At 40.6% G+C, this 24,220-nt stretch overlaps 1 protein-coding gene across 11 annotated transcripts in view; it reads left to right on the forward strand.

Moving 5' to 3' along the window:
* Positions 1 to 263: 263 nt before the first annotated feature.
* LOC120900754 (CD151 antigen-like) overlaps positions 264 to 24,220 on the forward strand; it is a 32,345-nt gene continuing 8,388 nt past the window's right edge. Inside the window, exons 1-3 of one of the 11 annotated variants that reach the window (XM_040308191.1) lie at positions 264 to 428; positions 6,024 to 6,329; positions 10,870 to 11,061. In XM_040308191.1, coding sequence (XP_040164125.1) covers positions 6,036 to 6,329; positions 10,870 to 11,061 — 486 coding nt within the window. In that variant the 5' untranslated portion in view covers positions 264 to 428; positions 6,024 to 6,035. The other 10 variants (XM_040308193.1, XM_040308184.1, XM_040308186.1 and 7 more) reach the window with 10 other exon arrangements.

Consider the following 24,220-nt stretch of genomic DNA (forward strand, 5'->3'; position numbering starts at 1 on the left):
AATTGTTAAATGAAAAATAATTTGCATTTTTTCTAAAAGATGTATATTACTAAAAAGACATATATAACCTAATTTTCCACACGAATTGCATTAAATAAGTGATGAATTACGCGACTATCCGAGTTACGCGAATTTCTCCGGAACGCATTATTCGCGTAACTCGTGGAAAGACTGTATCTGTCAGTGTAATTTTGTAGAAGATATAGATATTTTTTATTTTATTTTATTTTTTATGATGGTTAAACCATTCAAACCATCCAAATAATCGCAAAATGCACCGAAATAGCATTTGACAGCAGCGTTCGATAAAATTACATAGGGTGGGCGTTACCACAACCCTTACTTTTACCAATTTGTTTACCGGGACTACAAAATCAAGTTATCAAGCATGTTTCAAAACATGGAGGTGATTGGAAACCAGACTAAAGGTGAGCTATTGCTTTAATGATCTGCTCGAAAATTCTTAACCAAATACATTTGATTGATCATTGGTACCATTAGCATCAAGCATACCATAACAAGCGGATAAACAATCTTTGAAAAATCTAACATATCAACGATGAACAAAGTGGAAAACGATTTACGTGTTTATTTCTTTAAAAAAATTCAGCAATAGCAAAAGAAACGAGTTTTTTTGGGTCCAAATCGAAAGTTTCTATAGGTTTTCAAATGACTTTTGGGTACTAGTGATCCCCACCCTTTTGTATGATTTTTTGTATGCTTATCAAAATTGTATGGCATAGAATTTAGTTAGTTATATGTGAAATATTCTTCAAGTGTAACAAATGAGGCCAATAGTGTTAAAATATCGCTAAGCAATACGTAAACGCTTATTTGTGTGATGTTTAACGTAAAATATAGCGAATTTTTTTAAGTCTTGTTCCCAGCCCTACATGACTGTTTCGAGAATACAGCTCTGTGTGTACGCTGTTTCCATGAATTGAATATATCTGTGTATCTATTAGATATCGTAACGAGCAGTGGCGGCTGTTGGCTGACGGTGGGTGAACTAGGCGTTCGCTTGAGGCCCCGTCGTTTTGGTGGCCCGTCGTGGCACCACCTCTCCCCTCCCCACAAGACAACAACAACTCAACCGAGTGCTACTCCCCTCCCCCTCAATTCATCTAAAATGATCATCTTGAGGGGCCCCAGCTCTTCTTACCGCTTAGGGCCTTCGACAGTCTTAATCCGTCTCTGTTTATACAGTTATGTTAAATGAAATGAGGACGTCTGGTATCATCCCTATGCGTATGTGAAAACGTGCGTGATTGTTGTGATTGAGTGTGTGAGATCAAGAGTGAGTGTGATCGAGAGTGAGTGAGATAACGAGCCAGTGAGATGATGAGTGAGTGAGATCAAGAGTGACTGTGATCACGATGTAGCTATAGCGCTAATTCTTTACCTATCAAAAGTGTAGACAGTCTGTTCCCGAGTTACGCGGTTTGTGCGTTCCCGAGAAATCCGCGTATGTCGAATTTCGCGGTTTTCAACCAATATACACTTGGTTATTCGGAATTTGTTTTCAATTTAGTACTTTTATAAACTTAATCATTTATTTAATGCGATTCGTGTAGAATATTCTGATAGTTTTCGCTTGTAAGTGAATTAAAATAATTATCAAAAGTGCAATTTATACTGCAATGGACAATTCTTGAAGCAAATTGTACGGATTTAATCTGTCAAATTTATAAAACCGCGTTTTTCCGAATCCGCGTGAGTTGAGAACCGCGTAACTCGGGAACAGACTGTACAGTCTTTCTCCGACTCGCCCCAAGTGACATTTGTTCGAATTTTGTTTCCCATATCTGCTCGATTAGTACTCGATACGCCTGACATTGTGGATTTGTGTGTGATCAAGTGTGTTGAAAGCATTAAGATTTGGTGTGTCCGTAAATTAAACGTTCCTCTATCGATGGAAAATGCCGTCGAGGTCATTTTTCATTCAAAGCTTCTGTTTTTTTTTTATGAAAAACAAAAGCTTATTTTGTGTAACGTTATTTTATGAAAAAATGGATATTATTTAAGTATAAAATGGGATCATGGCCAACTAAAACGATAGGAAATATCATTTTCGAGCGTATGTATAGGAATGTAACAAAAATGCCGCATTACAGTTGATTTTAAAGGACTTTTTTTCTGAATTCCCTTAAACTGGTGCAGTTTAAGGGAAGTTTAAGGCCGCAAATACACGACGCGCGTTTCCGCGCCCGCGGAAACGCGTATAACAATCTAGCCATAGAAATGAAATGTCATTCGAACGCGCTACCGCGGAAACGCAGAGATGCTCATGCAGGATATCTCTGCGGAAATGTTATACGCGTTTGAACGCGCCCGCGGAAAACGCGCGTCGTGTATTTGCGGCTTAAGGCTCCAGTTTAAGGGAATTTGCTCGAATTCCCGATAATTTGTGCTCGAAAATGTCAATTGGGACATGCTCGAAATTGTTAAAGGGTGTAAAAGGGATGTCGCCGAGGGACTTTTCGTCATTTTAAAATCCCATTGGTTAATCATTGGTTTCCACACTCATAGCATAGTAAATAGAACAGATTTATTTGTTACTACGAGCATTTTGATATGTTTATTGATTTTATCGACAAAATTAGATTAACAAAAAAGGTGATGATTGGTTTAGTCACGGTATTTAAAATCATGTGAGTAAGTGTTCTAATCTCACTTAAATCGTCGATATGGCTCGTAGAAAATGAGGAATAAATGTGAAAATAGGAAAATTTAATGATTTCTTAGTTTTTATCCTCGAACATGTCGAAAACATAATAAATTATAGATTAAATTCACGAAATAACACACTTCAGTCTATGTTTTAATGATAAAAAGTGTAGGGATCGAAAGCAGCATAGAAAATAAATATATATCATAGATTCGAATAATGCAAGTAACAATCATTTAATAATGATCAGATAATCAGATAATTTATTAGCTAGAAGTTAGATTAGAAAGTTTATTAAGTAGAAACATGAAAACAGTTAAGATAGAATAGTGATTAACGAAAAGTATCGGCGCATTCAAAATAAAAATCAGGCTAATCGCTAAGAGAGTGAAATAGCGAGAGGCGATACATCCGTTCGTATGGAAGTGTCAAAATAGGAGGCATTTCGAGGAAAGGAGGAGAATCGTCAGTCTAGTGATTGATATTAGCAAGGATGGACGCGACTATTCGATCGGACGGAATAAAAATTTGTTATTAATAAAAAAAATATTTCGGAAATCACCACAAAAAAGAACTCGCAAAGCCCAAAATATAATTTATCAGAATTTTTAAACGAAAAAATGTGGTAGATAATTTATTTATTTAACCATTTAAAACAATATAATCAAAGTTTGAATCCTGGGGACCTTATTTTAAGTGACGAATGGTCAGAAAGCTCTAAATTCCACCGTCTTGACGATATGAAAAAATTGTCAGCATTTTGTCACTCCCGTGGAGTTGCACCTATTGACGTAAAGTTTTTGCCTTGTCCCTCCTTTTGATCGTAAGCTTTTTGAAATTTCGATTAATGTACCGAGTCCTTTATAATTATAGCACTCCGCGAATGATTTAGTAACTTCAAATTAAACTTACCAAAATCTTGTGGTGTGATATTTTCTTTTAAAATTCCACAATAATGGAATATAAGCTCATGTACAGGAATTACAAACGAAAATAAGAAAGATTTATACAGGAGCGATGAAATTGACCTATACTTGCAAGTAATTTTGAGCAAGAAAAACTTTTGAAACCAAAGCAATATTTAGTAGGTTCTTAAAAAAAAGCTTAATAGACCCCCCCACCCCTCCCTGACACATACAACCAACAGGAGCATAACGTTAAGCATTTTGAATAATTTTACATTCAATTTTAAAACTTGCGTTTAACCTGAGTTCCTGTCTAATACGGACGTCACACGAAGCGTAAACTTTGGCGTAAACTGAATTTCAGCCATACAACCCTATAATCTTTTGACAGGAAGTTTACGCTCTCCCATACAAATCAAGCGTAAACTTTTTGAGTATACGCCTCGTGTGACGTCCGTATAATATAAAATATATTTTCTCGCTTTTTTTCGTTCTAGATAGTAAACTCCAATCATGGGGCCCTTCACGATTTTAGTTAGTTTTTTGTATGAAGTTTGACAGTTGGAGGCTGGAATCATGTAAACACTCCAGACAAAACCACACATAAAACTAGCCTGCAATTTTCAGTCTAGATTATTCTAGCCTCAAAGCTAGAATTATATTCGAGTACCTGCTCGAAAAATGGCAAAACAAGGGGGTGTTTACAATTATCCCAAGGAGCATTAAAGAGATCTGATGATGGAATTCAGAATCAAAGTGTATATGTAGTTCAGGTGGTCTCATAACATGTTTTTTATAACCAAATTTGAATATTACTTTTTGACTGGATGGATAAAAACTTTTGCTCAAACAAGCTTTCTGGAGGATTGACGAATGCACAAAACACTCTTGAAATCTTCATTCAGAAGCAGAAGCGATAAAAATCAGCCTTCTAAATTCATACACTTTGGGACAAGCCCACCTGCATATTATATCCACTTAGATAGCTGCTCGAAAACTGCTATACAATGCAAACAGCTGACAGGCCTTTCATTTCACAACTTTTGCCTACGAACTATAAACGAAAAGGGCCCCCATAACAGCGTAATTAGATATCATGCATTTAAGATTTACAAATTTGAAATATCAAATTCCTTCGTGAAACTTTTTTGAATAAATGAAACCAACTCAGCGGCGGATCTAACGATAGCCGGACTAGACGGTCGCCTGCGGCCCCGGCGATTTAGGGACCCTGAAGAGCTCTAGTTTGTAGTAAACAAGATGTATAAAATAGGACAAAGTATTAGCGGCAAGGGCTCCAGAAAGATGGTCTTTGGGACCCCATGGCAGGAGAATCATTTGCACCCCCCCCCGCCGGCAATTTAAGTATACTGTTCAAATTCTCAACAGCAAACTTAGTGTCTGTACCCCCTCCCCCCGATCACCAGTTACCATTTACAAGGGTCTCAACTCGTCTTACCGCCTAGGGCCCCCGATACTCTTTATCCGCTACTGAACAAACTTATACATCGATCATATTTCAATACTTACTAATGAAACCTTCACTGCTTGTTTCAATATCTGAGAATATCCAGCATTTTGAGAAGGCAATCGGCCTCAGCACAATTTTTCGATCGAAAAAATTCGATAGGCGCTCACGTAAAACTGACAGTATAACTGTTTCTTTTATATTCCTGCATGAAGTCCATTCCAATCGAGTTCAGTATTTAGTGTAGGCAAACCATTTTTTAAAATATGTAATAAATGATTTTTTATCACCCAAAATATTGAAAAAGAACCAGAACAATTACCAACTTGCTTTTACATAACGTTTTTCAAAACTATTAACCTTGATTTATGGCATTTTTCTGATATTCGAAAATTTCCGCAGCTCAATGAGTTGCGGATTTTTCGCCGTACAAAGCGGAACGATCGAATTTTTGTAGCATAGTTCATTTTTCTCGTGAGTGTCATGGTATACCAGTTTTAAAAAAGACCAGTAAAATGAACACCTTGGCGGCGAAATGAGTGTCAAATGACACCAAAATGACAGCCGGATCGATCGAATTTTTTCGATCGAAAAATTATGCTGAGGCCGAATATAAACTTAGAATACGTAAAAATAGACCTTTTACAAACACTACTGATATGAAGCATTCCCGAGTTATAATATCATTCTATATATGTAAGAATGCAAGAACACAAATCGAAGATATGTTTGATGATTAATTACCACTGCACTTTTGTATACATAGAGTAAAAATAGTAACTATATCTTGACTATTTATTTGAATATTAAAAATTGAAAAGAGCATCTTAGTTGATTTCCCTAGGTAGATGATCAACTGTTTTGCCATAAATAGCCTATACCAACCATCTCAAAGGGCTTGTACACCAAATGTATAATGTTAATAGAGTATCTTTTTTATATAAATGTTAGTTTTACTTTGTCCGGTTCTTCGTACTTCCAGTCAATCGTTCAGATGGGACATTTACTTCAACCGGACGATACGTCCGAAATTGAGCTATTTGAACCGATGAATCTTATCTACACTGGTTCAACAACAACGGGCAAAACGTCCAAAATGGGTAGACGAACAGAAGATAATCCAACTATCGTTAGTAACACCGAACTCGGTTTCAACAATGGTCAAAGCACTTTTCGTTCAAGAAAAACAAAAAAAACTATAAACCCAAAGCATAAAACACGAGATTCGGATTGCTGCAGCGTCAACTTTATCAAATATTCCTTGCACATATTCAACACCATATTTCTGGTAAGTAGCTACATAATCCATAATATTTGCAGGTTCTTTTACAGTTCCATTTTGCGTTTTCATTTTGTTCAAAATTATCTTTGTACATGTACTTGATTCATTTATAATTTTATAAATATATTCGTTTTTATAAGACTGATGTAAGCACTCAAATGTATTTAAAGCATTTCATATGTTATTCTGCACTGCATAGAGCTATTAAGGCCTTATTAGATGGAGGAAAATCCTGTCATTTCTCGATTTACATTTATCTGTCAACAGTCAACAGGGTCCCGTCAATTTAAGGGCCCTGTGGATGGTATTTCAAACATTTACAACAATGTGTACAGTAGTCTCATCGAGAACTTCTGTGCCCAATAGGGGCCCCATCGACGAAGAGACTCATACTTGGTGTTTGGTACTTGGTGTCTAAAAATGATATCGAGCAAGCCCTTGATCGTTTTTTCAAGTCTATGAAATGATATAATAAACAAAACCAGGTATGATATGTTGTTAGGCAGTGTGTTAGATCGTCGTAGTGATCTAGGCGTTACACTGGACTCTAGTTTAAATTTCCGTTTACACGTTGACAACAATGTTAACACGGCATACAAGATGCTAGGTTTTCTTCTTCTTCTTCTTCTTTGGCTCAACAACCGATGTCGGTCAAGGCCTGCCTGTACCGACTTGTGGGCTTTGGTTTTCAGTGACTGATTGATTCCCCCCCATAGCAGGATATTTAGTCCTACGTATGGTGGCGCGGTCTATTTGGGGATTGAACCCATGACGGGCATGTTGTTAGGTCGTACGAGTAGACGACTGTACTGCGAGACCGGCTCAAACCGGCTGCTAGGTTTTATCTTTCGATAATTCCGATAATGTACTTATGTTTTAACTCTTATGTCGTTGTTTACTTGTCTTGTGCGCACGTGGGTGAAGTACTGCTCAGTACTTTGGTTCCCGAATTGCACTAAGATGATTAACAGAAAAGAGGCAATACAACGGAAGTTTACAAGACTTGCTTTAAAATGCGTCCAATTCAGAGGACTCACAACCATGCCAAGTTATCGCTCACGTTACCTTCTGCTTGGCCTACAGACGCTCGAGCAAAGTAAGGTTTTAAGTTAAACAAATGTGTATTTGTTGCTAAAATATATAACAAACGAAATAGACGTTGTCTATTAGAGAAGAGCAACATCTACGTGCCTTCGAGACCTCTTCGCTCTCGTAACTTGCTTGTTGGTGAGAGCAGGCGTACTTTATATGGATACAATGAGCCATTACTAGCTATGACAAGACAATTCAATACATGGTCTAATCACTTTGATTTTAATTTATTAACGAATTAACGACCAACGCATTTAAAGAGAATATTTTATTATTTTCCAAATCAGTTCGTGATTACAAGTCGTAGTGATAGCACGTTAAACACAAACAACCCAGTGAATAGCTCCAAGAAGAAGTCGAAACAGAATGGCCGCGAAACAAATCGCTATTTTTCGGGTAGATTTTTCGCAGATACCGAAAAAACCATCCAGGGCTGAAGCGATCAGATTCCTTACCAGTGTATTAAATTTGGAAAAAGAAAAATTAGAGAAGGTGCAGGTTTTACCTATTATCAGCGATGAAATGAAGGATCCATGCTTCCATTATACCTGCTCTCGGGGTGCTATAATTATAACTGCTAAAACTTGGTGTGAAAAAACTACGAAGGCTCGCAAGCTCTTTAATGCGAGGGCTCTGGGGCGGTGTACTTGTATGGCGTGCGAGCCCTCGCAAATCGCTGTCAATTGCATGCCCGTCAAACATTGCGAGGTTTGCGAAAGATTTCATGTGCTTGAAATCTTATGTTATTTAAAAAATCGTTGATTTTTATTCAAGGATTATTTTTTGTGGATTTTTTCACTATTTAAATTTTTGTGGATTTTTGAAAACTAAAATGTCAAAATTCAGGTGTTTAGTATGCTACAAATCGCACTCCCGTCAAACATTGCGAGGTTTGCGAAAGATTTCATGTGCTTGAAATCTTATGTTATTTAAAAAATCGTTGATTTTTATCCAAGGATTATTTTTTGTGCGGTAGTATTTGGCGAAAAGATCACTATTTAAATTTTTGTGGATTTTTGAAAACTAAAATGTCAAAATTCAGGTGTTTAGTATGCTACAAATCGCACTGTTATACCTGCTCTCGGGGTGCTATAATTATAACTGCTAAAACTAGGTGTGAAAAAACTACCAAGGCTCGCAAGCTCTTTAATGCGAGGGCTCTGGGGCGGTGAACTTGTATGGCGTGCGAGCCCTCGCGCGCCCTCGCAAATCGCTGTCAATTGCATGGCGGGTGCTAAAACTAGGTGTGAAAAAACTACCAAGGCTCGCAAGCTCTTCAATGCGAGGGCTCTGAGGCGGTGAACTTGTATGGCGTGCGAGCCCTCGCGCGCCCTCGCAAATCGCTGTCAATTGCATGGCGGGCTGTTATACCTGCTCTCGGGATGCTATAATTATAACTGCTAAAACTAGGTGTGAAAAAACCTAGTGTGCCTTCAATTCGCAGGCGATTAACCATTACATTGGATCGGATACCCGGGTTTTTTTTCAAGATTAAACTGAAATAACTTTTGATTCATTGCTTATATTGACTTAAAATTTTCCGTAGCCTCCCAATATTCAATTTTCGATTTTTTAGGGCATAAATTGTACTTTTAAACAGCCTATAAGTATTTAATTTTGATTTATTTTAAACTTCACCTGAAGCATTACAGCATTAAAAGATAGAAAGCATTATTTTCCTATGAAAACCGTTAATTGTTTGCGTCAAAACGTGTGGAATACTCGGGTGTGCCGGTTGCCAACTGTGTGTAAATCTGGTTGCCAAGTCTACGGTTAAAAAACAATTTGAAAGCATTTAACGGAAATTTGCGGGTAGGCATATCTCTGGTATGCGTTTAGTATTTAACTTCAGAATTTACTAACTTTATTTAAACATCATCTATAAACAATAGAGGAATATATGCCCTAGCTTAAATCGTATTTATTCATATTCATATTCATATTCATATTTATTTGTCTACCTTTTGGTTACACAAATGCTTAAATAACACTTATTACCTATGTTCCTAACCTAACAAAAATTAACACAAATTATCAAAAATTTGAGAAAATTTTTTTTTTAGAAAATTAGAATCTAAAATTTAAAAATTAAAAATTAAGGCAGCACGGGATTATGGAGGGTTCTGATGCGGGATCGGAAAGAGGATAAGGGAAGGTTGAAATCAAACATAGAGTATACACAGTTAAATCGACGAATTGCACGAAGAAGGGGGTCATTACGGCCCACTGCAGTTCGGCGGGAAGGGATCACTAGGGGAGGGCGGTTTCGAAGAACACGGTTAGGGGCGTAGAAAGGGATAGAAGAAAGAAGGGAAGGAGAATCAATATTACCAAGGAGTAATGCGGCAATAAAGGTGGACTGGGCATGGGAACGGCGGTTTTCCAATAGTTCCAGGCCAAGCTGCCGACACCTGTCCTTGTAAGGAGGTATGGGGGAGGACAATCTACCCAGGATTTTACATATAGCAAACCTGGTGAACGATCGCTGCACCCGCTCGATACGTTCCACATGGGTTCGAGCTGTAGGGGACCAGACTATTGAGCAGTACTCCAAAATCGATCTGACCAGAGAGCAGAACAGAGTCTTCAGGCACATTGGGTCGGAGAAATCGCACGCAATTTTCTTTAGGAGACCCAATGTTTTCCGCGCCTGATTGACAACTGAGTCAATGTGGTGGCTGAAGGTGAGGCCTCTGTCAAGCAAGACACCGAGGTCTTTTACGACACAAACACGATTGACTTGTACAGAATTTAGGACGTACGAGTAAGTGATTGGAGACTGCGAACGACTAAACGAAATGACGTTACACTTATCAGGACATAATGTGAGGGAATTACTAGAACACCAAGACGAAAAACGATCAAGAATATTTTGTAGGGAAATGCAATCTCTAGGAGACGACGACGATTTATACGACAAATACGTCAATTTCCGGTTCGATCAGTGGATAATTTGTTACACGTTTTTGTGAATCCATTCAAACTAGCTTAAAGATTTTTTAACAGTCGTTAATTCTTTTTTATACTTTTTTATAAGATGTTGAAAAATTAGCAATCAGTTCATCCTTTTGAAAACATGAAACAAATCGATTACAAACCAAGATCTGATCGCACGTCATCTTCAATGAAAAAAGGTGTTGAATCTCGTCTCGTAACAAATAGATTAAGTTTATTGAATATTTAAGTAAAGAGACCATAGACTTGCCTAAACTAGGTATAAAAAACTTTCGAGAAAGATTTTTATTATAAGTGACCAAAATTTAAACTCCACTTAAAATTTCAATCATTCGAAACTACCAAGTATCTACCAAAGCAAAAACGAAAAAGATAAAAATCCGGTGAAAACCCAAAAATAAATACTGGTTGAAAAGATACCCCACCCTGCACCCCATAAATCGGTAATAGTAAAATAACTTATTTTTCACTTTTCGTTGACATGTTGTTTCAATTGCAGATATCAGGATCAATTATTATAGGTGTTACTCTTTGGACAATAATCTGGAAGCATCAGTATATTTCACTACTATCCACTACCAACTACGTAACCGGAACGTATGCTCTATTAACAGCAGGCTTATTCGCCGTTTTTGGCGGTATTCTAGGATGCTGTGGTGTATGGCGTGAACATCGTGGAGTTCTGCTATTGGTAAGTTAAAACATGTAAAACAATGTTAATGAAAGTTCTTTATTACACCATTTTCGATTCCACATAAACAATTTTAAACTACTTTTAAATCCTGTTCAACTGTAGGGGAAACAGGGGCAAATGGGCATATTAAGCAGTTTACTGAATATTCCTTTAAATATGCCGCAAAACACAATTTTTCTTTCATTATTGTATGCCTACACCATTTATCTATGGATTAAAATTGCCACCCAGAATAAAAATAACTTAAAAACATAAAAAAAAACTGTAAAATAAACAATATGTAAACAAACTGTGATACGTAAAAACACTGGGGCAATATGGGCCACAACAACTGCGCCTTAGGTCTATGCTTTTGCGCGCGTTTCGTGATATGTATTCTTGTCATATCTTTTGTTTTGCTGTTCAGGAAAGCTCTTAAAATTCTTAAATAATATTTTATTAAAATTAAAACAGTTTTTACACGTTTCAATCTACAAAATCGAATAGTTTGAAGCTGTGTCTGTTAGGGGAAAGTAGGTAAAGACGGACACGTAAAGGGAAATGGTAAATATCTAGGGATATATAAGTGCAACGATCATGAAAATGTGCATATTTTATCTTACACTCATGTTTTATCAGAAAATGTGTTGAATCTTTTAAGTTTCCATCGATTTTTGCGTTTTTTTCATGAATGAAAAACATGGTTTTTTCGTGCAGTTTTGAAATGTTCGGGTAAGACGAACACCTGATATGGGAAAGATGGACATCATGAAGGGTAAGACACCTGTAGAAAACGTTGGAAAGTGAAAAGTTTTAAAGTATTTTAATAAATTCAATCGCTTTCCACGTCCTGCTACGTTTGTAAACCAATTCTTGGCCTATTTCAACGACGATTCATTCAGCCGTGGTTTTAGAAATTGTAAGCGGCGCTTGCAATATATCGTAGAATGCAGCATCTAAAGCATTTTTGAAATATTGCACACTTACAGCTGACGTTGCTCCAGCTTACAGAACAACAGTCTAGAACTTCCTTTTAGGAAAAGTTCACAATCCCAGTCTGTTTTGAGGGGCTTGTTAATAGTTTAATCCATGTTCCACCATGTCACAATTCAACAGTTGATATTTGTAATCCCATAGAATTTCTCATCTATTCCTGAACAATGTCGTACCAATGCCTCTTCTTTTTATTGTTTAAAGTTGTCCAAGTTGTGACAAGATAATGGATTTCGTGAAGCGCCTCATCAGCGTCGAGCGAGTAATAGCATAACGAATGGCTACTGTTTTGACCGGTGTTTCATTTCTCGCTTATTTCAATACTTTCTGTAGTTGCTGGTTGATTTATAGTTTCGGAATAGCCTTATTTAAGGTATTTGATGAAATTTATTCATAACCAATTGATATAAGAAGTAAAATAAATCAATAAATTCAGTGTCCATCTCTCCCTACAACAAAGTGTCCGTCTTTCCCGTTTTGGTGTCAGGATGTTTAAACCACCAGAAAACAATATTTTATACTGATTTCATTCTCGTTCTTTTGCCAGTTTTTTCAATAATGATTACGACAACTCATTTATGAAATAAAACTTCCGGAAATATAAACAATACAAATTGTAGACCTTAAGATCTGCAGTAGTCAAATTAGATCCACAAGGGTGCACACGATTGAATATTTATTTTGTTCGTTGTTTTAACCAATTTTGCATATATTATGCCAAAAATGTTCTCAAATGTGTTGTTTTACTTTAAGTTAGGATGCTGCATTGTTGATTTCTTCGAAAATTACCATTTTAATGCATTTATGAGAAGTGTCCATCTTACCCGCAGTGTCCGTCTTTACCTACCTTCCCCTATCATTATTGTGGTGGCAAATACAACATCATAGCGCCACCAAGTGCCATATATCAAAAGTATCTGCCCATTTTTAAATAATGCTTAAATAGAGGGTGCCCATTTTGCCCCACATGCTCATTTTGCCCCGCTTATCCTGTATCTTATTTGAATTGTGTGATATTATATAATCTTGTTGGCTCTTGTTGGCCTGATCGTGATAGAGCACGTCGTTGTGACATGGCCCGATCAATTATAATTCTCCAGGATGCTCGGTCCCTGGCTGCAGCCTCCCATCCATGCAGACACCCGATCTCCGTCTGGTCTCGCTTCATCTGGTCCAGCCATCGAGTTCGCTGTGCTCCCCTGCGCCTCCTAACTGGGGATCGCTGTCGAATATCTTCTTGGTGGGGCATGAATCCGGCATCCTCCTGACATGCCCCAGTCATCGTATCCTGCCAGCCTTCGCCACCGTCAGGATGCTCGGTTCGCCGTACAGCTTAATAAGCTCGTGGATCATCCTTCTCCCCAATTCGCCATACTCGAACACACCGCCAAAGATGGTGCATTAATCAAACACGCCCAGAGCGTTTGCATCCTCCAGGACCCAGGTCCAGGACTCGTGTCCATAGAGCACAACCGGGCGAATCAATGTGCGATATATCTCTCATTTCGTGCGAGCTCGAAGTCTTCTGGATCTCAGCAGTCGGTGAAGCTCATAGTATTCACAATTCCCCTACACAATGCGTCTCCGGATTTTGCTGCTGATGTCGTTATCCGACCGAAGTAACGACCTCCCGAGATAGCAAACCTCTTTTACTACCTCGAGATTGTCGCCGTCAACTAATACACTGCTTTCAAAGGTGGTCTGAGTCTCCATCAAGCAGGTACTTCGTCTTCGCATTGATTCTCAATCCAATTCTTGCTGCTTCGCGTTTGAGTCGGGTGTACGCCTCACACACCTTCGCTGTTGTCCTGCCGATGATGTCGATGTCATCCGCAAAGCCAAGAAACTGGAGAGATCCGTAGAGGATCGTGTCACGGATGTCGTTGTCTAGCGCCTCGAATGACACCTTCCACGGTGATGTTGAAGAGCAGACAGGAGAGTCGCCTTGAAGTCTTTGAGCAGGTGGGGCGTTGGGATCTGGCGCTCTCGGCACTTCTGGAGGATCTGCCGTAGAGTGAAAATTTGGTCGGTGGAGGATTTGCCCCCAACAAACCCAGCCTAGTAGCTGCTGACAAAATTTGTAGCAAGGAGTGCAATTCTGCAGAACAGGATCCTGGACAGGATCTTGTAGGCGGCATTCAGAACTGTGATGGCTCGGAAATTAGAGCAATACAGCATGTCGTCCTTTTTGTAGACTGGGTGAATAACTCCCAGTTTCCACTCCTCCGGTAGTTCCTCCTGCTCCCAGGCTTTCACGATCAGCTGATGCATTTCGAAGGTAAGCCTCTCCGGCCCCATCTTGAAGAGCTCGGCCGCCGGTCCACCACTGCCAGCAGACTTACAGGCCTATCATATTGCGTTCGGCATTCGAGAAGATTCACTCGCACGTTCATTATGTTCATTTTCGTATCGTTTTGCTAGCGACGTTCAACTTCGACCAACTCATCGGCAGATTCGAGTCGACGAATTAAAAATCCGTACCGTATTGCTCGAACAGGAAGGTGCATTCGAGAGATTTTCTGCCGACAGCTCAAGTTGTCGGAAACGCGCAAATTTAAACTCACAAAGAATTTAAGCCTCTGTCTACGTGTGTAATTAAGTTTAACATAAGTTTATCAACACTCTTATCACTTATATTTACTCTATTTCCAAAAAAAATTAAGAAAAAAAAAGATTTTAAAGAAGTGCTGAATCCGTTTGTTTAAGCTCACTCCGACCGCCGGTTGCTTCGACCAACTGTCAAACACACAGATGCTAGAACAAAAATGTTGACGAAATCAAATCTACCAACTCTCTTTTGCACAAAGTACTGTACCCACGGCCTGGAAATCCTCTGTGATGTTTCCGGTGTACAAAAAAGGGGATAAAAACTCTGCTGAGAACTACCGCGGTATAACCACCTTGCCTTCTTGTGCCAAGGTGTTTGAGATCGTCATACAAAACTCGCTAATTTATCACTGTCGTTCTTATATTTCTACACGCCAGCATGGTTTCTTTCCTCGACGCAGTGTTACCACAAACCTGGTGGAATTCTCCAACTGCCGTCTCAGTCAGTCAGGGCAGTCTCCAACTGCCACGCAGCCTTTACTTCCGGAGCTCAGATGGATGCAGTATACACTGATCTTAAGGCTGCGTTTGATCGTGTGAACCATCGCTTGCTGTTGGCTAAGCTCGCCCGGATCGGTCTCTCTACTCCGCTGATGAATTGGTTCAGGTCCTATATCTCTGAACGTAGCTACTACTCGATGGTGTCTCCTCTAACGTATTCGACCAATGCTGTGCTCGCTTTTTATCAATGACGCCACACTGGCCATTACGGAAGCAGATTGTTTGCTTTATGCGGATGATGTTAGGCTGTTTCGTATCGTACGGAACACTTCCGGCTCTCTTTCTCTGCAAAGATTTTTTTTTATAAAATGTTTTATTGAAAACGTGCTTAGGTTCTAATTAACATTAATATTTACAAAGAACAACGCAGAACTTCTATGTCAATCTCAGCATCATTGTTTCCAATGATGTGGATGACGTAGTTTGCAAACAAACTTAGGATATGGTTACGTTTACCTGCACTAATGCCATTTAGTACAGGCAAACGCAACAAACCGAACAATAACGTTGACGAAGACGGACACCCTGAGATTACAACGCTAATTCGCTGGTGCAGAATCTGCCAAGCATCAGCAACTCTTTTGCAGCCAGCGAATTTGTGTTCTAGGGTGTCTATTGCAGGACAATACGAACATGACGGAGATGGGACGCGGTTCATTCGATGCAGCAGCTCTCCATGGCTGATCTTGCCGTTTACCAGCAAGAAGAGCGTGCTGCGTTGAAGGGACGATAGACAGGAACGATGAATATTGCGCCAGAGTAGCCGCCAATTCACTGACGGATTTTGTAAGGTAGTCACCTTCGGCTCAAGTAGCACTTCCGTCAGTGTTTGGCGAATCCAGCGTGTCGTGATGGCGTCTGATGTTGGTTGATAACCAAGTTGCTGTATGACGATACGCAGACAAGATCGATTGATGTTTTCTCGGACTGGTGTATCAATAACGACCTGCTAATTTCTGTTGATAAGTGTACGTCAATGTCGTTCTTTAGAATAGCTAGTCCGATAAGGTATATCTATAGCATATCAGGGACATAACTACCGCGGTGCAATACGGTCAAGGATTTAGGAGTCACCCTGGATCGCAAACTAGATTTCCGACAACATTACTGTGATATTTTAGACAAAGCTAACAAAATTCTAGGATTTATTCGACGACATTCGAGAGAACTCAATGACCTGCACTGCCTATTAACTCTGTATAAGTCCTATGTTCGTTCCATCCTCGAGTTTAGTTCTACAGTTTGGTGTCCGTTCTCTAGTGTTTGGTCCAATAGAATAGAAGCTGTCCAAAAGAGAGTTACTCGTATTGTCCTACACTTCACTCCGTGGCGTAATGTAACCCCTCGTCCATCGTATCATACTCGTTGTTTGTTGTTTGGTCTGGACACACTTGCTAGTAGACGTGATAATGCCCAATGTACATTTTTGTCCAAGCTTATTGTCGGTGAGATAGATTCGCCAGAACTACTGGCTAGAGTCAACATAAATGTCCCTCCTAGAGTGTTCCGTAACTACAGACTAATAAGAACTGACCTTACAAGACGTGCATACAGCGAGAACGACCCAATGACTGCGTTGTCCGTAAATTTAATCAGCGTTACGTGTTATTTGACTGTCACCTACCTACAAGATTCTGTTGATCCGTGTTGTTATTGTACACTGCGTTTAACCTGCTCTTTGTGTTAGTTATTTAAGTTCTAGTTTTAATTCAGTGATAAGGCCGCTTGTTTAGCCAATCACTTAATACAATAAACAATACAATACAACAATACAAAACCTTCATCGACTCGAATGGCAAAAACGATATCAATTTTTCTCCCGCTCGATACGACTGCTTCCGACGGCATCGAATGTCATTCGAGGAAAATAATAGGCCTGTTATTGCTCTTAAGCTGCTTGATGGCGCAGACAATGCCATCCAGAGATGGCGGAGACACCTCGTCGTCTGCGCGGATGCTGTCGCTGTTGTTACTGCTGTGCTGCTGCTGTGGTGGTTGGCTTGCCACTTGCGCCACCCTATCCTGCCTCTGCTCCATTCAGCTGTCCTTCGTAGTAGCACTTCCACCTTTCGATCACCTCCCGATCGTCCGTCAGGACATTTCCTTCCGCATCCTGGCACATTGCGGTTTTAGGAGCAAAACTGCTCCGTGCCTCCTTCAATCTCGTATAAAATAAGCGTGTGTCCCCCGATTGAGAAAGCTGCTCCAGCAGATGTTCCTCTGACTCTTCAAAACGGCACTGTTTGGTCTGGAAGAGCAGTGTTTGCTGTTTCCTCAGTCGTCTGTAGATCTCCACGTTCTGACGGGTTTCATGCCGTACCATGCGAGCGCGTGCTGCATTTTTTTTAATGCTCGTCTGCACTCTTCGTCGAACCATTCCTTTTTCTCTCCACGTGGTAATCGGCCGATCTTGTGTTCGGCTGCGGTGCTGATGGCTCGTTCTACCATATGCCAATGATCTGCGAGGGGCATCGCGGCGATGTTGTTGTCGGCTGTAAGTGCTTCCCCGAGCTCTGTCGCGACCCCTCCGCGACATCAGCACACTTCAACCGGTCCTGGTTGAGCCTTGGGGTGTCCTAACTCCGTTGGTTGTTAACCACGGAGAGTTTCTGGCGCAGCTTTACCATGACCAGGAAATGGTCCGAGTCGACGTTAGCGCCTCTAAACGTTATAACGTCGATAATATCCGAGAAGTGCCTCCCGTCAATCAGAACGTGGTCGATTTGGAACTTTGAATCACCCTTCGGGTATCTCCAGGTGTAACTAAGACGGTGTGCATGCTGGAAGAAGGTGCTGCGGATGGTCATGTGCTTAGAGGAGGCAAAGTTTATCAGCCTGGGGCTGTTGTCATTTGTCAGCTTCCAATCGTTGGTTTATATGTCTCCTCCTGTTCGACCTGAGCATTAAGGTCTCCGATGACTACCTTCACGTCATGTTGTGGGCAGTGGTCGTACTCCCTCTCCAGCTGCGTGTAAAATTCTTCTTTCTCGCCATCGGTGCTCCCAAGCTGCGGACTATGCACATTTGTAATGCTCAGGCACATCCGTTCGTTGACTGGCCACCGCACTGTTGCATCGCACCCAGCACCATGAACGCTGTACCGCGCTCGTGCGCCTCTCCACCGCTCTGGTAGATCGTGCTGTTGCTACGGTACTGGCATACCGTCACACCTTTCCAGCATACCTCCTGAAGTGCTACTATTTCCAAACCGCGGGCCCAGACCTCATCGAACGCAATTCGGGTCTTCACATCCGATGATAGGGTTTTGCAGTTCCATGTCCATGTGGGTGTTTATGGTTTTACGAGGGTGGCTTGCAAGGCCTCTCCCCTAACCTCCAATCTCGTCGTAGAGCCTACGCTCACTGGCTTTTTAGAGTCATGCAGCGAGCCAAGATGGAAGAAGCTAGCGCAGCCCTTCGGGAAGAGACATACGCTGGGGGGAAGCCGATCCTGACATGGAGAACAGACGCTCCCAGGTAGAGTCATGAAGATCAATCATCTATTCCACTCTCAATTTAGCCATGCAACTAGTGTTGGGTAGTGAACGAAGAGCTACCTCAATCGCTCCGCGCACTTAACTGAGCGTTCACACGCTCACTCAGGAGGTAGCTCTTTGACAAGAGAAATGTTTTGGGAATTTATAATTTAAGTATTCTTGAGCGACGAATAATAATTGTACTTTGTTGATGTAAGATAGACAAAGCAGTTAAAGATTCACACCAAAATATTGATCCATCTGAAATATCACGAAGACAAGCAAATAGAGTAAAAACTTCCAGATGATTATTTGAGAGAAACATCATTTTTTAAATGAGTATTTTATTAATGATATAACTAAAGCCCCAGCTGCGGTGCTATGTAAAAATTATTTAAGGGAATATTAAAGCATTTATTCCAGGCAAATGATTTTACAAATACGTCGCAACAAGCCACTAACCGAGCCACCAAATCATAGAGATAGCTGTCCAGTTGCCATTGCACAGAGATACCAGCCGAGTTTCATATTCACGGAGCTACCAGTCGAGCTCAAAAAGCAGTTCACCTCAAAGAACCTGTCACGACGGACGAAGCTGGGACTATATAGTACCTATATAGTACCAGTACTCACATACGCCTCTGAGACATGGACACTGTCCAAATCTGACGAAGTCCTCTTAGCCGCGTTCGAGAGGAAGATGCTCAGAAGGATACTTGGCCCCGTATGTGTGGAAGGACAATGGAGGAGCCGATATTATGACGAGCTATACGATATGTACGGCGACCTCACTGTCGTATAGCGTATTAAGCTCGCCAGGCTCCGGTGGGCTGGACATGTTGTACGCATGGAAACGGACGACCCAGCCCGTAAAGTCTTTTTAGGCCGTCAACAAGGACAGAGGAGGCGTGGTAGGCCCAAATTGAGGTGGTAAGATGGCGTGGAGGCGTCCGCCATTAAGGCCAGGATAACGGACTGGCAGACGAAGGCTCGAGACTGTGAGCGGTTTCGGACACTCCTGAGGCAGGCCAAGACCGCAAAGCGGTTGTAGCGCCGGATAAGTAAGTAAGTAACCAGTCGAGCTACATATCCACGAAGCTACTTGCAGAGCTACCTATCCACCGAGTTATCATTCGAACTACCAGTCGAGCTACCTATTCACGGAGCTACTTATCGAGCTACCTTTCCACGGAGCTACTTGCCGAGCTACCTATCCACGGAGCAACCAGCAGAGCTACATGAATGTATCGTCAAAGTTGTTGCGTAGTGAGCTACCTTGATCGCTTCGTGTAGAAAATCGAGTAGCTCCATAGTGACCGATGATCGTGGTGAGCGATGTGCGCAAAATTGAGCGTAGTGACCGGTGTCCGGTACGCGCTCGATAAACCGTAGTGAGCGATGAGCGATATGCGCTCGATTGAGCGTGGTGAGCGGTGCGCGATATGCGCTCGGTTGAGCATGGTGAGAAGTGTGCGATACACGGTCGATTAAGCAAAGAGTGAAGTTATTATTTTCTACATATTAATGAAGTATTTTGTTAATAAGTTATTAATTTCATTACTGTTATATAATTTCAAATATAAGCATTTATTCCTCCTGAATAAAAAAACACATATCCAAACAGTAAATATCATTTGTAAAAGATAAAAAAGAGTAATTTACGAGATATTTCTACCGGGCGTACTGTCATGTTTTTGCAGTAATTTTGTAATTATTATACCGACTAAGATTAATTACAAAATTACAAAAAAATGTAATTATTATACAAAATATCAAACATATATGTTGGAAACTGTTATAAGGTTCCAACAAACTGTCAGCTAAGGCGATGTTTTGTGTATGGACATGGGCATAAAAAGGGAGAAAACCGCGCAAAATGGGATAATTGCGATAAAAACACCCAAGAGCGAAGATAACGGAGAATAGAGAAATAAACTAATTTTTTGGTGCACCTGTAGTGCCAACCTAAAAAATTAATTTTGTTCAATTTTTCCGAGTTAGAACGGCAGTTTCTAACAATATATTTTAAACAAATTATGAACGTTTAATAATAAAAATACATGTCATGGATAAAAATTAGTTCAACAAATCGCTAATTTACGGGAACAAATGTAAATTACAATGAGTGATACACGATCTATTCCATTTTTTTACAAATACGGGATATCATCATGCCTAATGTAAGGGAATAAAAAAGTATTAAGGAATATCTCTACCGTTTTAAATTAATCTTAGAAGTATTAGTTAATTTTTACACTACCATCATTACAGAACATCAGTACAAATAAATGGTTGCAAAGGAGTTGACTTTGCCAGAATTTGTAAGATACGGCGTTTATTTTAATTATACCATATCAACTACATTAGCATTTTCTTTTATTAGAAATGTATAGATAGAAAAATGGTATGTTTTATATATGTACACAGGTGCTATGCAAACACACGGTCCAAAGCGAGCCGTCCAAGTCGCTAGTGTCGTATTAATCGGATGATCCGTCCGGTATGCAGATGACACCATCTACAAAGGACGAACATGATCACGTTAGATGGTTGGCAGGCGGAGAACAACAAGAAGCACAGAAACATTCCTGCCATGCAATTGACAGCGATCTGCGAGGGCGCGCGAGGGCTCGCACGCCATACAAGTTCACCGCCCCAGAGCCCTCGCATTAAAGAGCTTGCGAGCCTTCCCGTCAAACATTGCGAGGGTTGCGAAAGATTTCATGTGCTCGAAATCTTATGTTATTTAAAAAATCGTTGATTTTTATTCAAGGATTATTTTTGTGCGGTAGTATTTGGCGAAAAGATCACTATTTAAATTTTTGTGGATTTTTGAAAACTAAAATGTCAAAATTCAGGTGTTTAGTATGCTACAAATCGCACTCTTATACCTGCTCGGGGTGCTATAATTATAACTGCTAAAACTAAGGGTGAAAAAACTACCAAGGCTCGCAAGCTCTTTAATGCGAGGGCTCTGGGGCGGTGAACTTGTATGGCGTGCGAGCCCTCGCGCGCCCTCGCAAATCGCTGTCAATTGCATGGCGAGAGTTTCTTCACCCCTAGTTATAGCAGTTATAATTATAGCACCCCAAGAGCAGGTATAACAGTGCAAATTGTAGCATACTAAACACCTGAATTTTGACATTTTAGTTTTAAAAAATCCACAAAAATTTAAATAGTGATCTTTTCGCCAAATACTACCGCACAAAAAATAATCCTTGAATAAAAATCAACGATTATTTAAAATACCATAAGATTTCGAACACATGAAATCTTTCGCAACCCTCGCAATGTTTGACGGGAAAAATCAACGATTTTTTTAAATACCATAAGATTTCGAGCACATGAAATCTTTCGCAACCCTCGCAATGTTTGACGGGTAAGGTTCCTTGAAAAGAGCTACTTGACTCAACACTACATGCAACCCATCCGCCCAAGGTGTTGGATTTCCCCGTATACCCAAGCTAGGTTAATTGAGAGACATGTTACCGTTCTGTACGACGGGGATTACGTACGGATTACCTACGTATTGAGTAGGTGTAGGCAGTGGCCGATTTAGGGTGTTGGGGGCCCTAAGAGGTAAAAGGAGTTGAGGCCCCCTGTTGGTGAGGTGGTAATGTTTATGTTTATGTTTATGTTTATGTTTATGTTTATTTGTCTATCGATGGACAATAATGCCCTCTCGAACCATTTTAGTAATGTTTTACAATGAGTTCTTTACAATGGATTACAATAACATAGAACATAAAAATGTGCACTATGGAACCAAATTTAACACAGAAACACGATCATTAAATTCAGTTGGCAAAATCCTCGGCTCAAAAGCGTCGCTACCTGCGTTGAAAGCACGGCACATAAGTAAGAACGGGTCAGAGGAGCCAAATTGCGTTCTACGGTCGTCGAGGGCCAACATTGCCCGAGTCCGGAGCGGCCTGGCCGGAACGTACAGGTTGATGGCAGCCAGTAGTGACGGAGAGTCAATACGGCCGTCGAGAAGTCCCGTGATGAACGACAACCTGGCTTTTCGTATTCGCTCACTTAGGGTGGGTAGCCCGAGTAGTAAACACCTAGTCCGGTAATCGAGCCTTTGGTTCCATGAGCGAAGTGCAAATCGTGAAATTTTGCGCTGGATTGATTCCAATCGAGCTAACGGACGCGCTGCAGTTGGCCACCATACGATATTTGCATATTCCATCAACGACCGGATAAGTGAGCAATAGAGCGCCTTGGTGCAAGGTATATCATTAAGCTCGCGAGTCATATTGATAACTACTCCTAGCATTCTATTGCTGGTGGCTACTACGTGATCCAGCTGATCCTTAAATGATAGTTTTGTATCGAACAAAACACCTAGATCCTTAACACATAGTTTTCGCACCAAGGACTGTCCATCAAGCGCATATTCATGCAATGATGGGCAGCGAGAACGACTGAAAGTGATGACTTCACATTTATGTGTGCATAGGGATAATGCATTACGGTTGCACCAACACTGGAACTCATGCAAGGAAGTTTGCAGTCGGGCGTGGTCTTCTGGTTCACGAATAACACGAAAAATTTTCGCGTCATCTGCGTACAGTAGATGATTATCAGCCGGAAGGATCAATGTCGCGTCGTTGATGAAAAGAAGGAACAGCAAAGGACCCAGGTTGCTGCCCTGCGGGACTCCAGAAGATGCATGCACTGGACTTGACATGTACGGGCCTAACTTCACAGAATATTGACGATCTGTAAGGTACGATCTAAGCCACATTATCATAGGGTTTGGGAGACCAAGTATGTCGAGTTTCGCTAGCAAGATGGAGTGCGATACACTGTCGAATGCTGCCTTGATATCCGTATAAATAGCATCTAGTTGTAAACCGTTATCGATAGATTTATGGCATTTGCTAACAAATTCTAGTAGATTAGTCGTTGTAGATCGCCTGGGTACAAAACCATGTTGATTCACACTAATAATGGTTGTTTGACGGGCCGCCATGCAATTGACAGCGATTTGCGAGGGCGCGCGAGGGCTAGCACGCCATACAAGTTCACCGCCCCAGAGCCCTCGCATTAAAGAGCTTGCGAGCCTTGGTAGTTTTTTCACCCCTAGTTTTAGCAGTTATAATTACAGCACCCCGAGAGCTGGTATAACAGTGCGATTTGTAGCATACTAAACACCTGAATTTTGAAATTTTATTTTGCAAAAATCCACTAAACTGGATATGGTTATCGTTTCGACGAATAACACGGTGTAATATCCTGGAGATTTGACCCCTATTAAGACCATAGTGCCCAATATGCCGGATCAAAATATGACCATCACCGTGACAACTGTGCGATAATCTGAATGTCAAAATAAAGATCATTCGTTTACGGATCGTTGTACTGACAACACCTTCAGCCTTCTGTTTATTCTTCTACTTTGCGATTTTGTGCCTTTGTTATAACTTGAACGTTTAATTCAAATTGATAAAATTCGAGGTTTTACATCTCAGAAGTGGGATACGTCTTATCGCCTGCACCTGCTTTGCTGTCCAATCCAGCACGGCACAAGATTGTGTATCGAAGAGTTTGTTTGTTTGTGTGTGAGATGACGCTACCACCTGCCATTGCAAT

This window comes from Anopheles arabiensis, chromosome 3 (assembly GCF_016920715.1).
Source record: "Anopheles arabiensis isolate DONGOLA chromosome 3, AaraD3, whole genome shotgun sequence".
Classification (NCBI taxonomy): Eukaryota; Metazoa; Arthropoda; class Insecta; order Diptera; family Culicidae; genus Anopheles; species Anopheles arabiensis.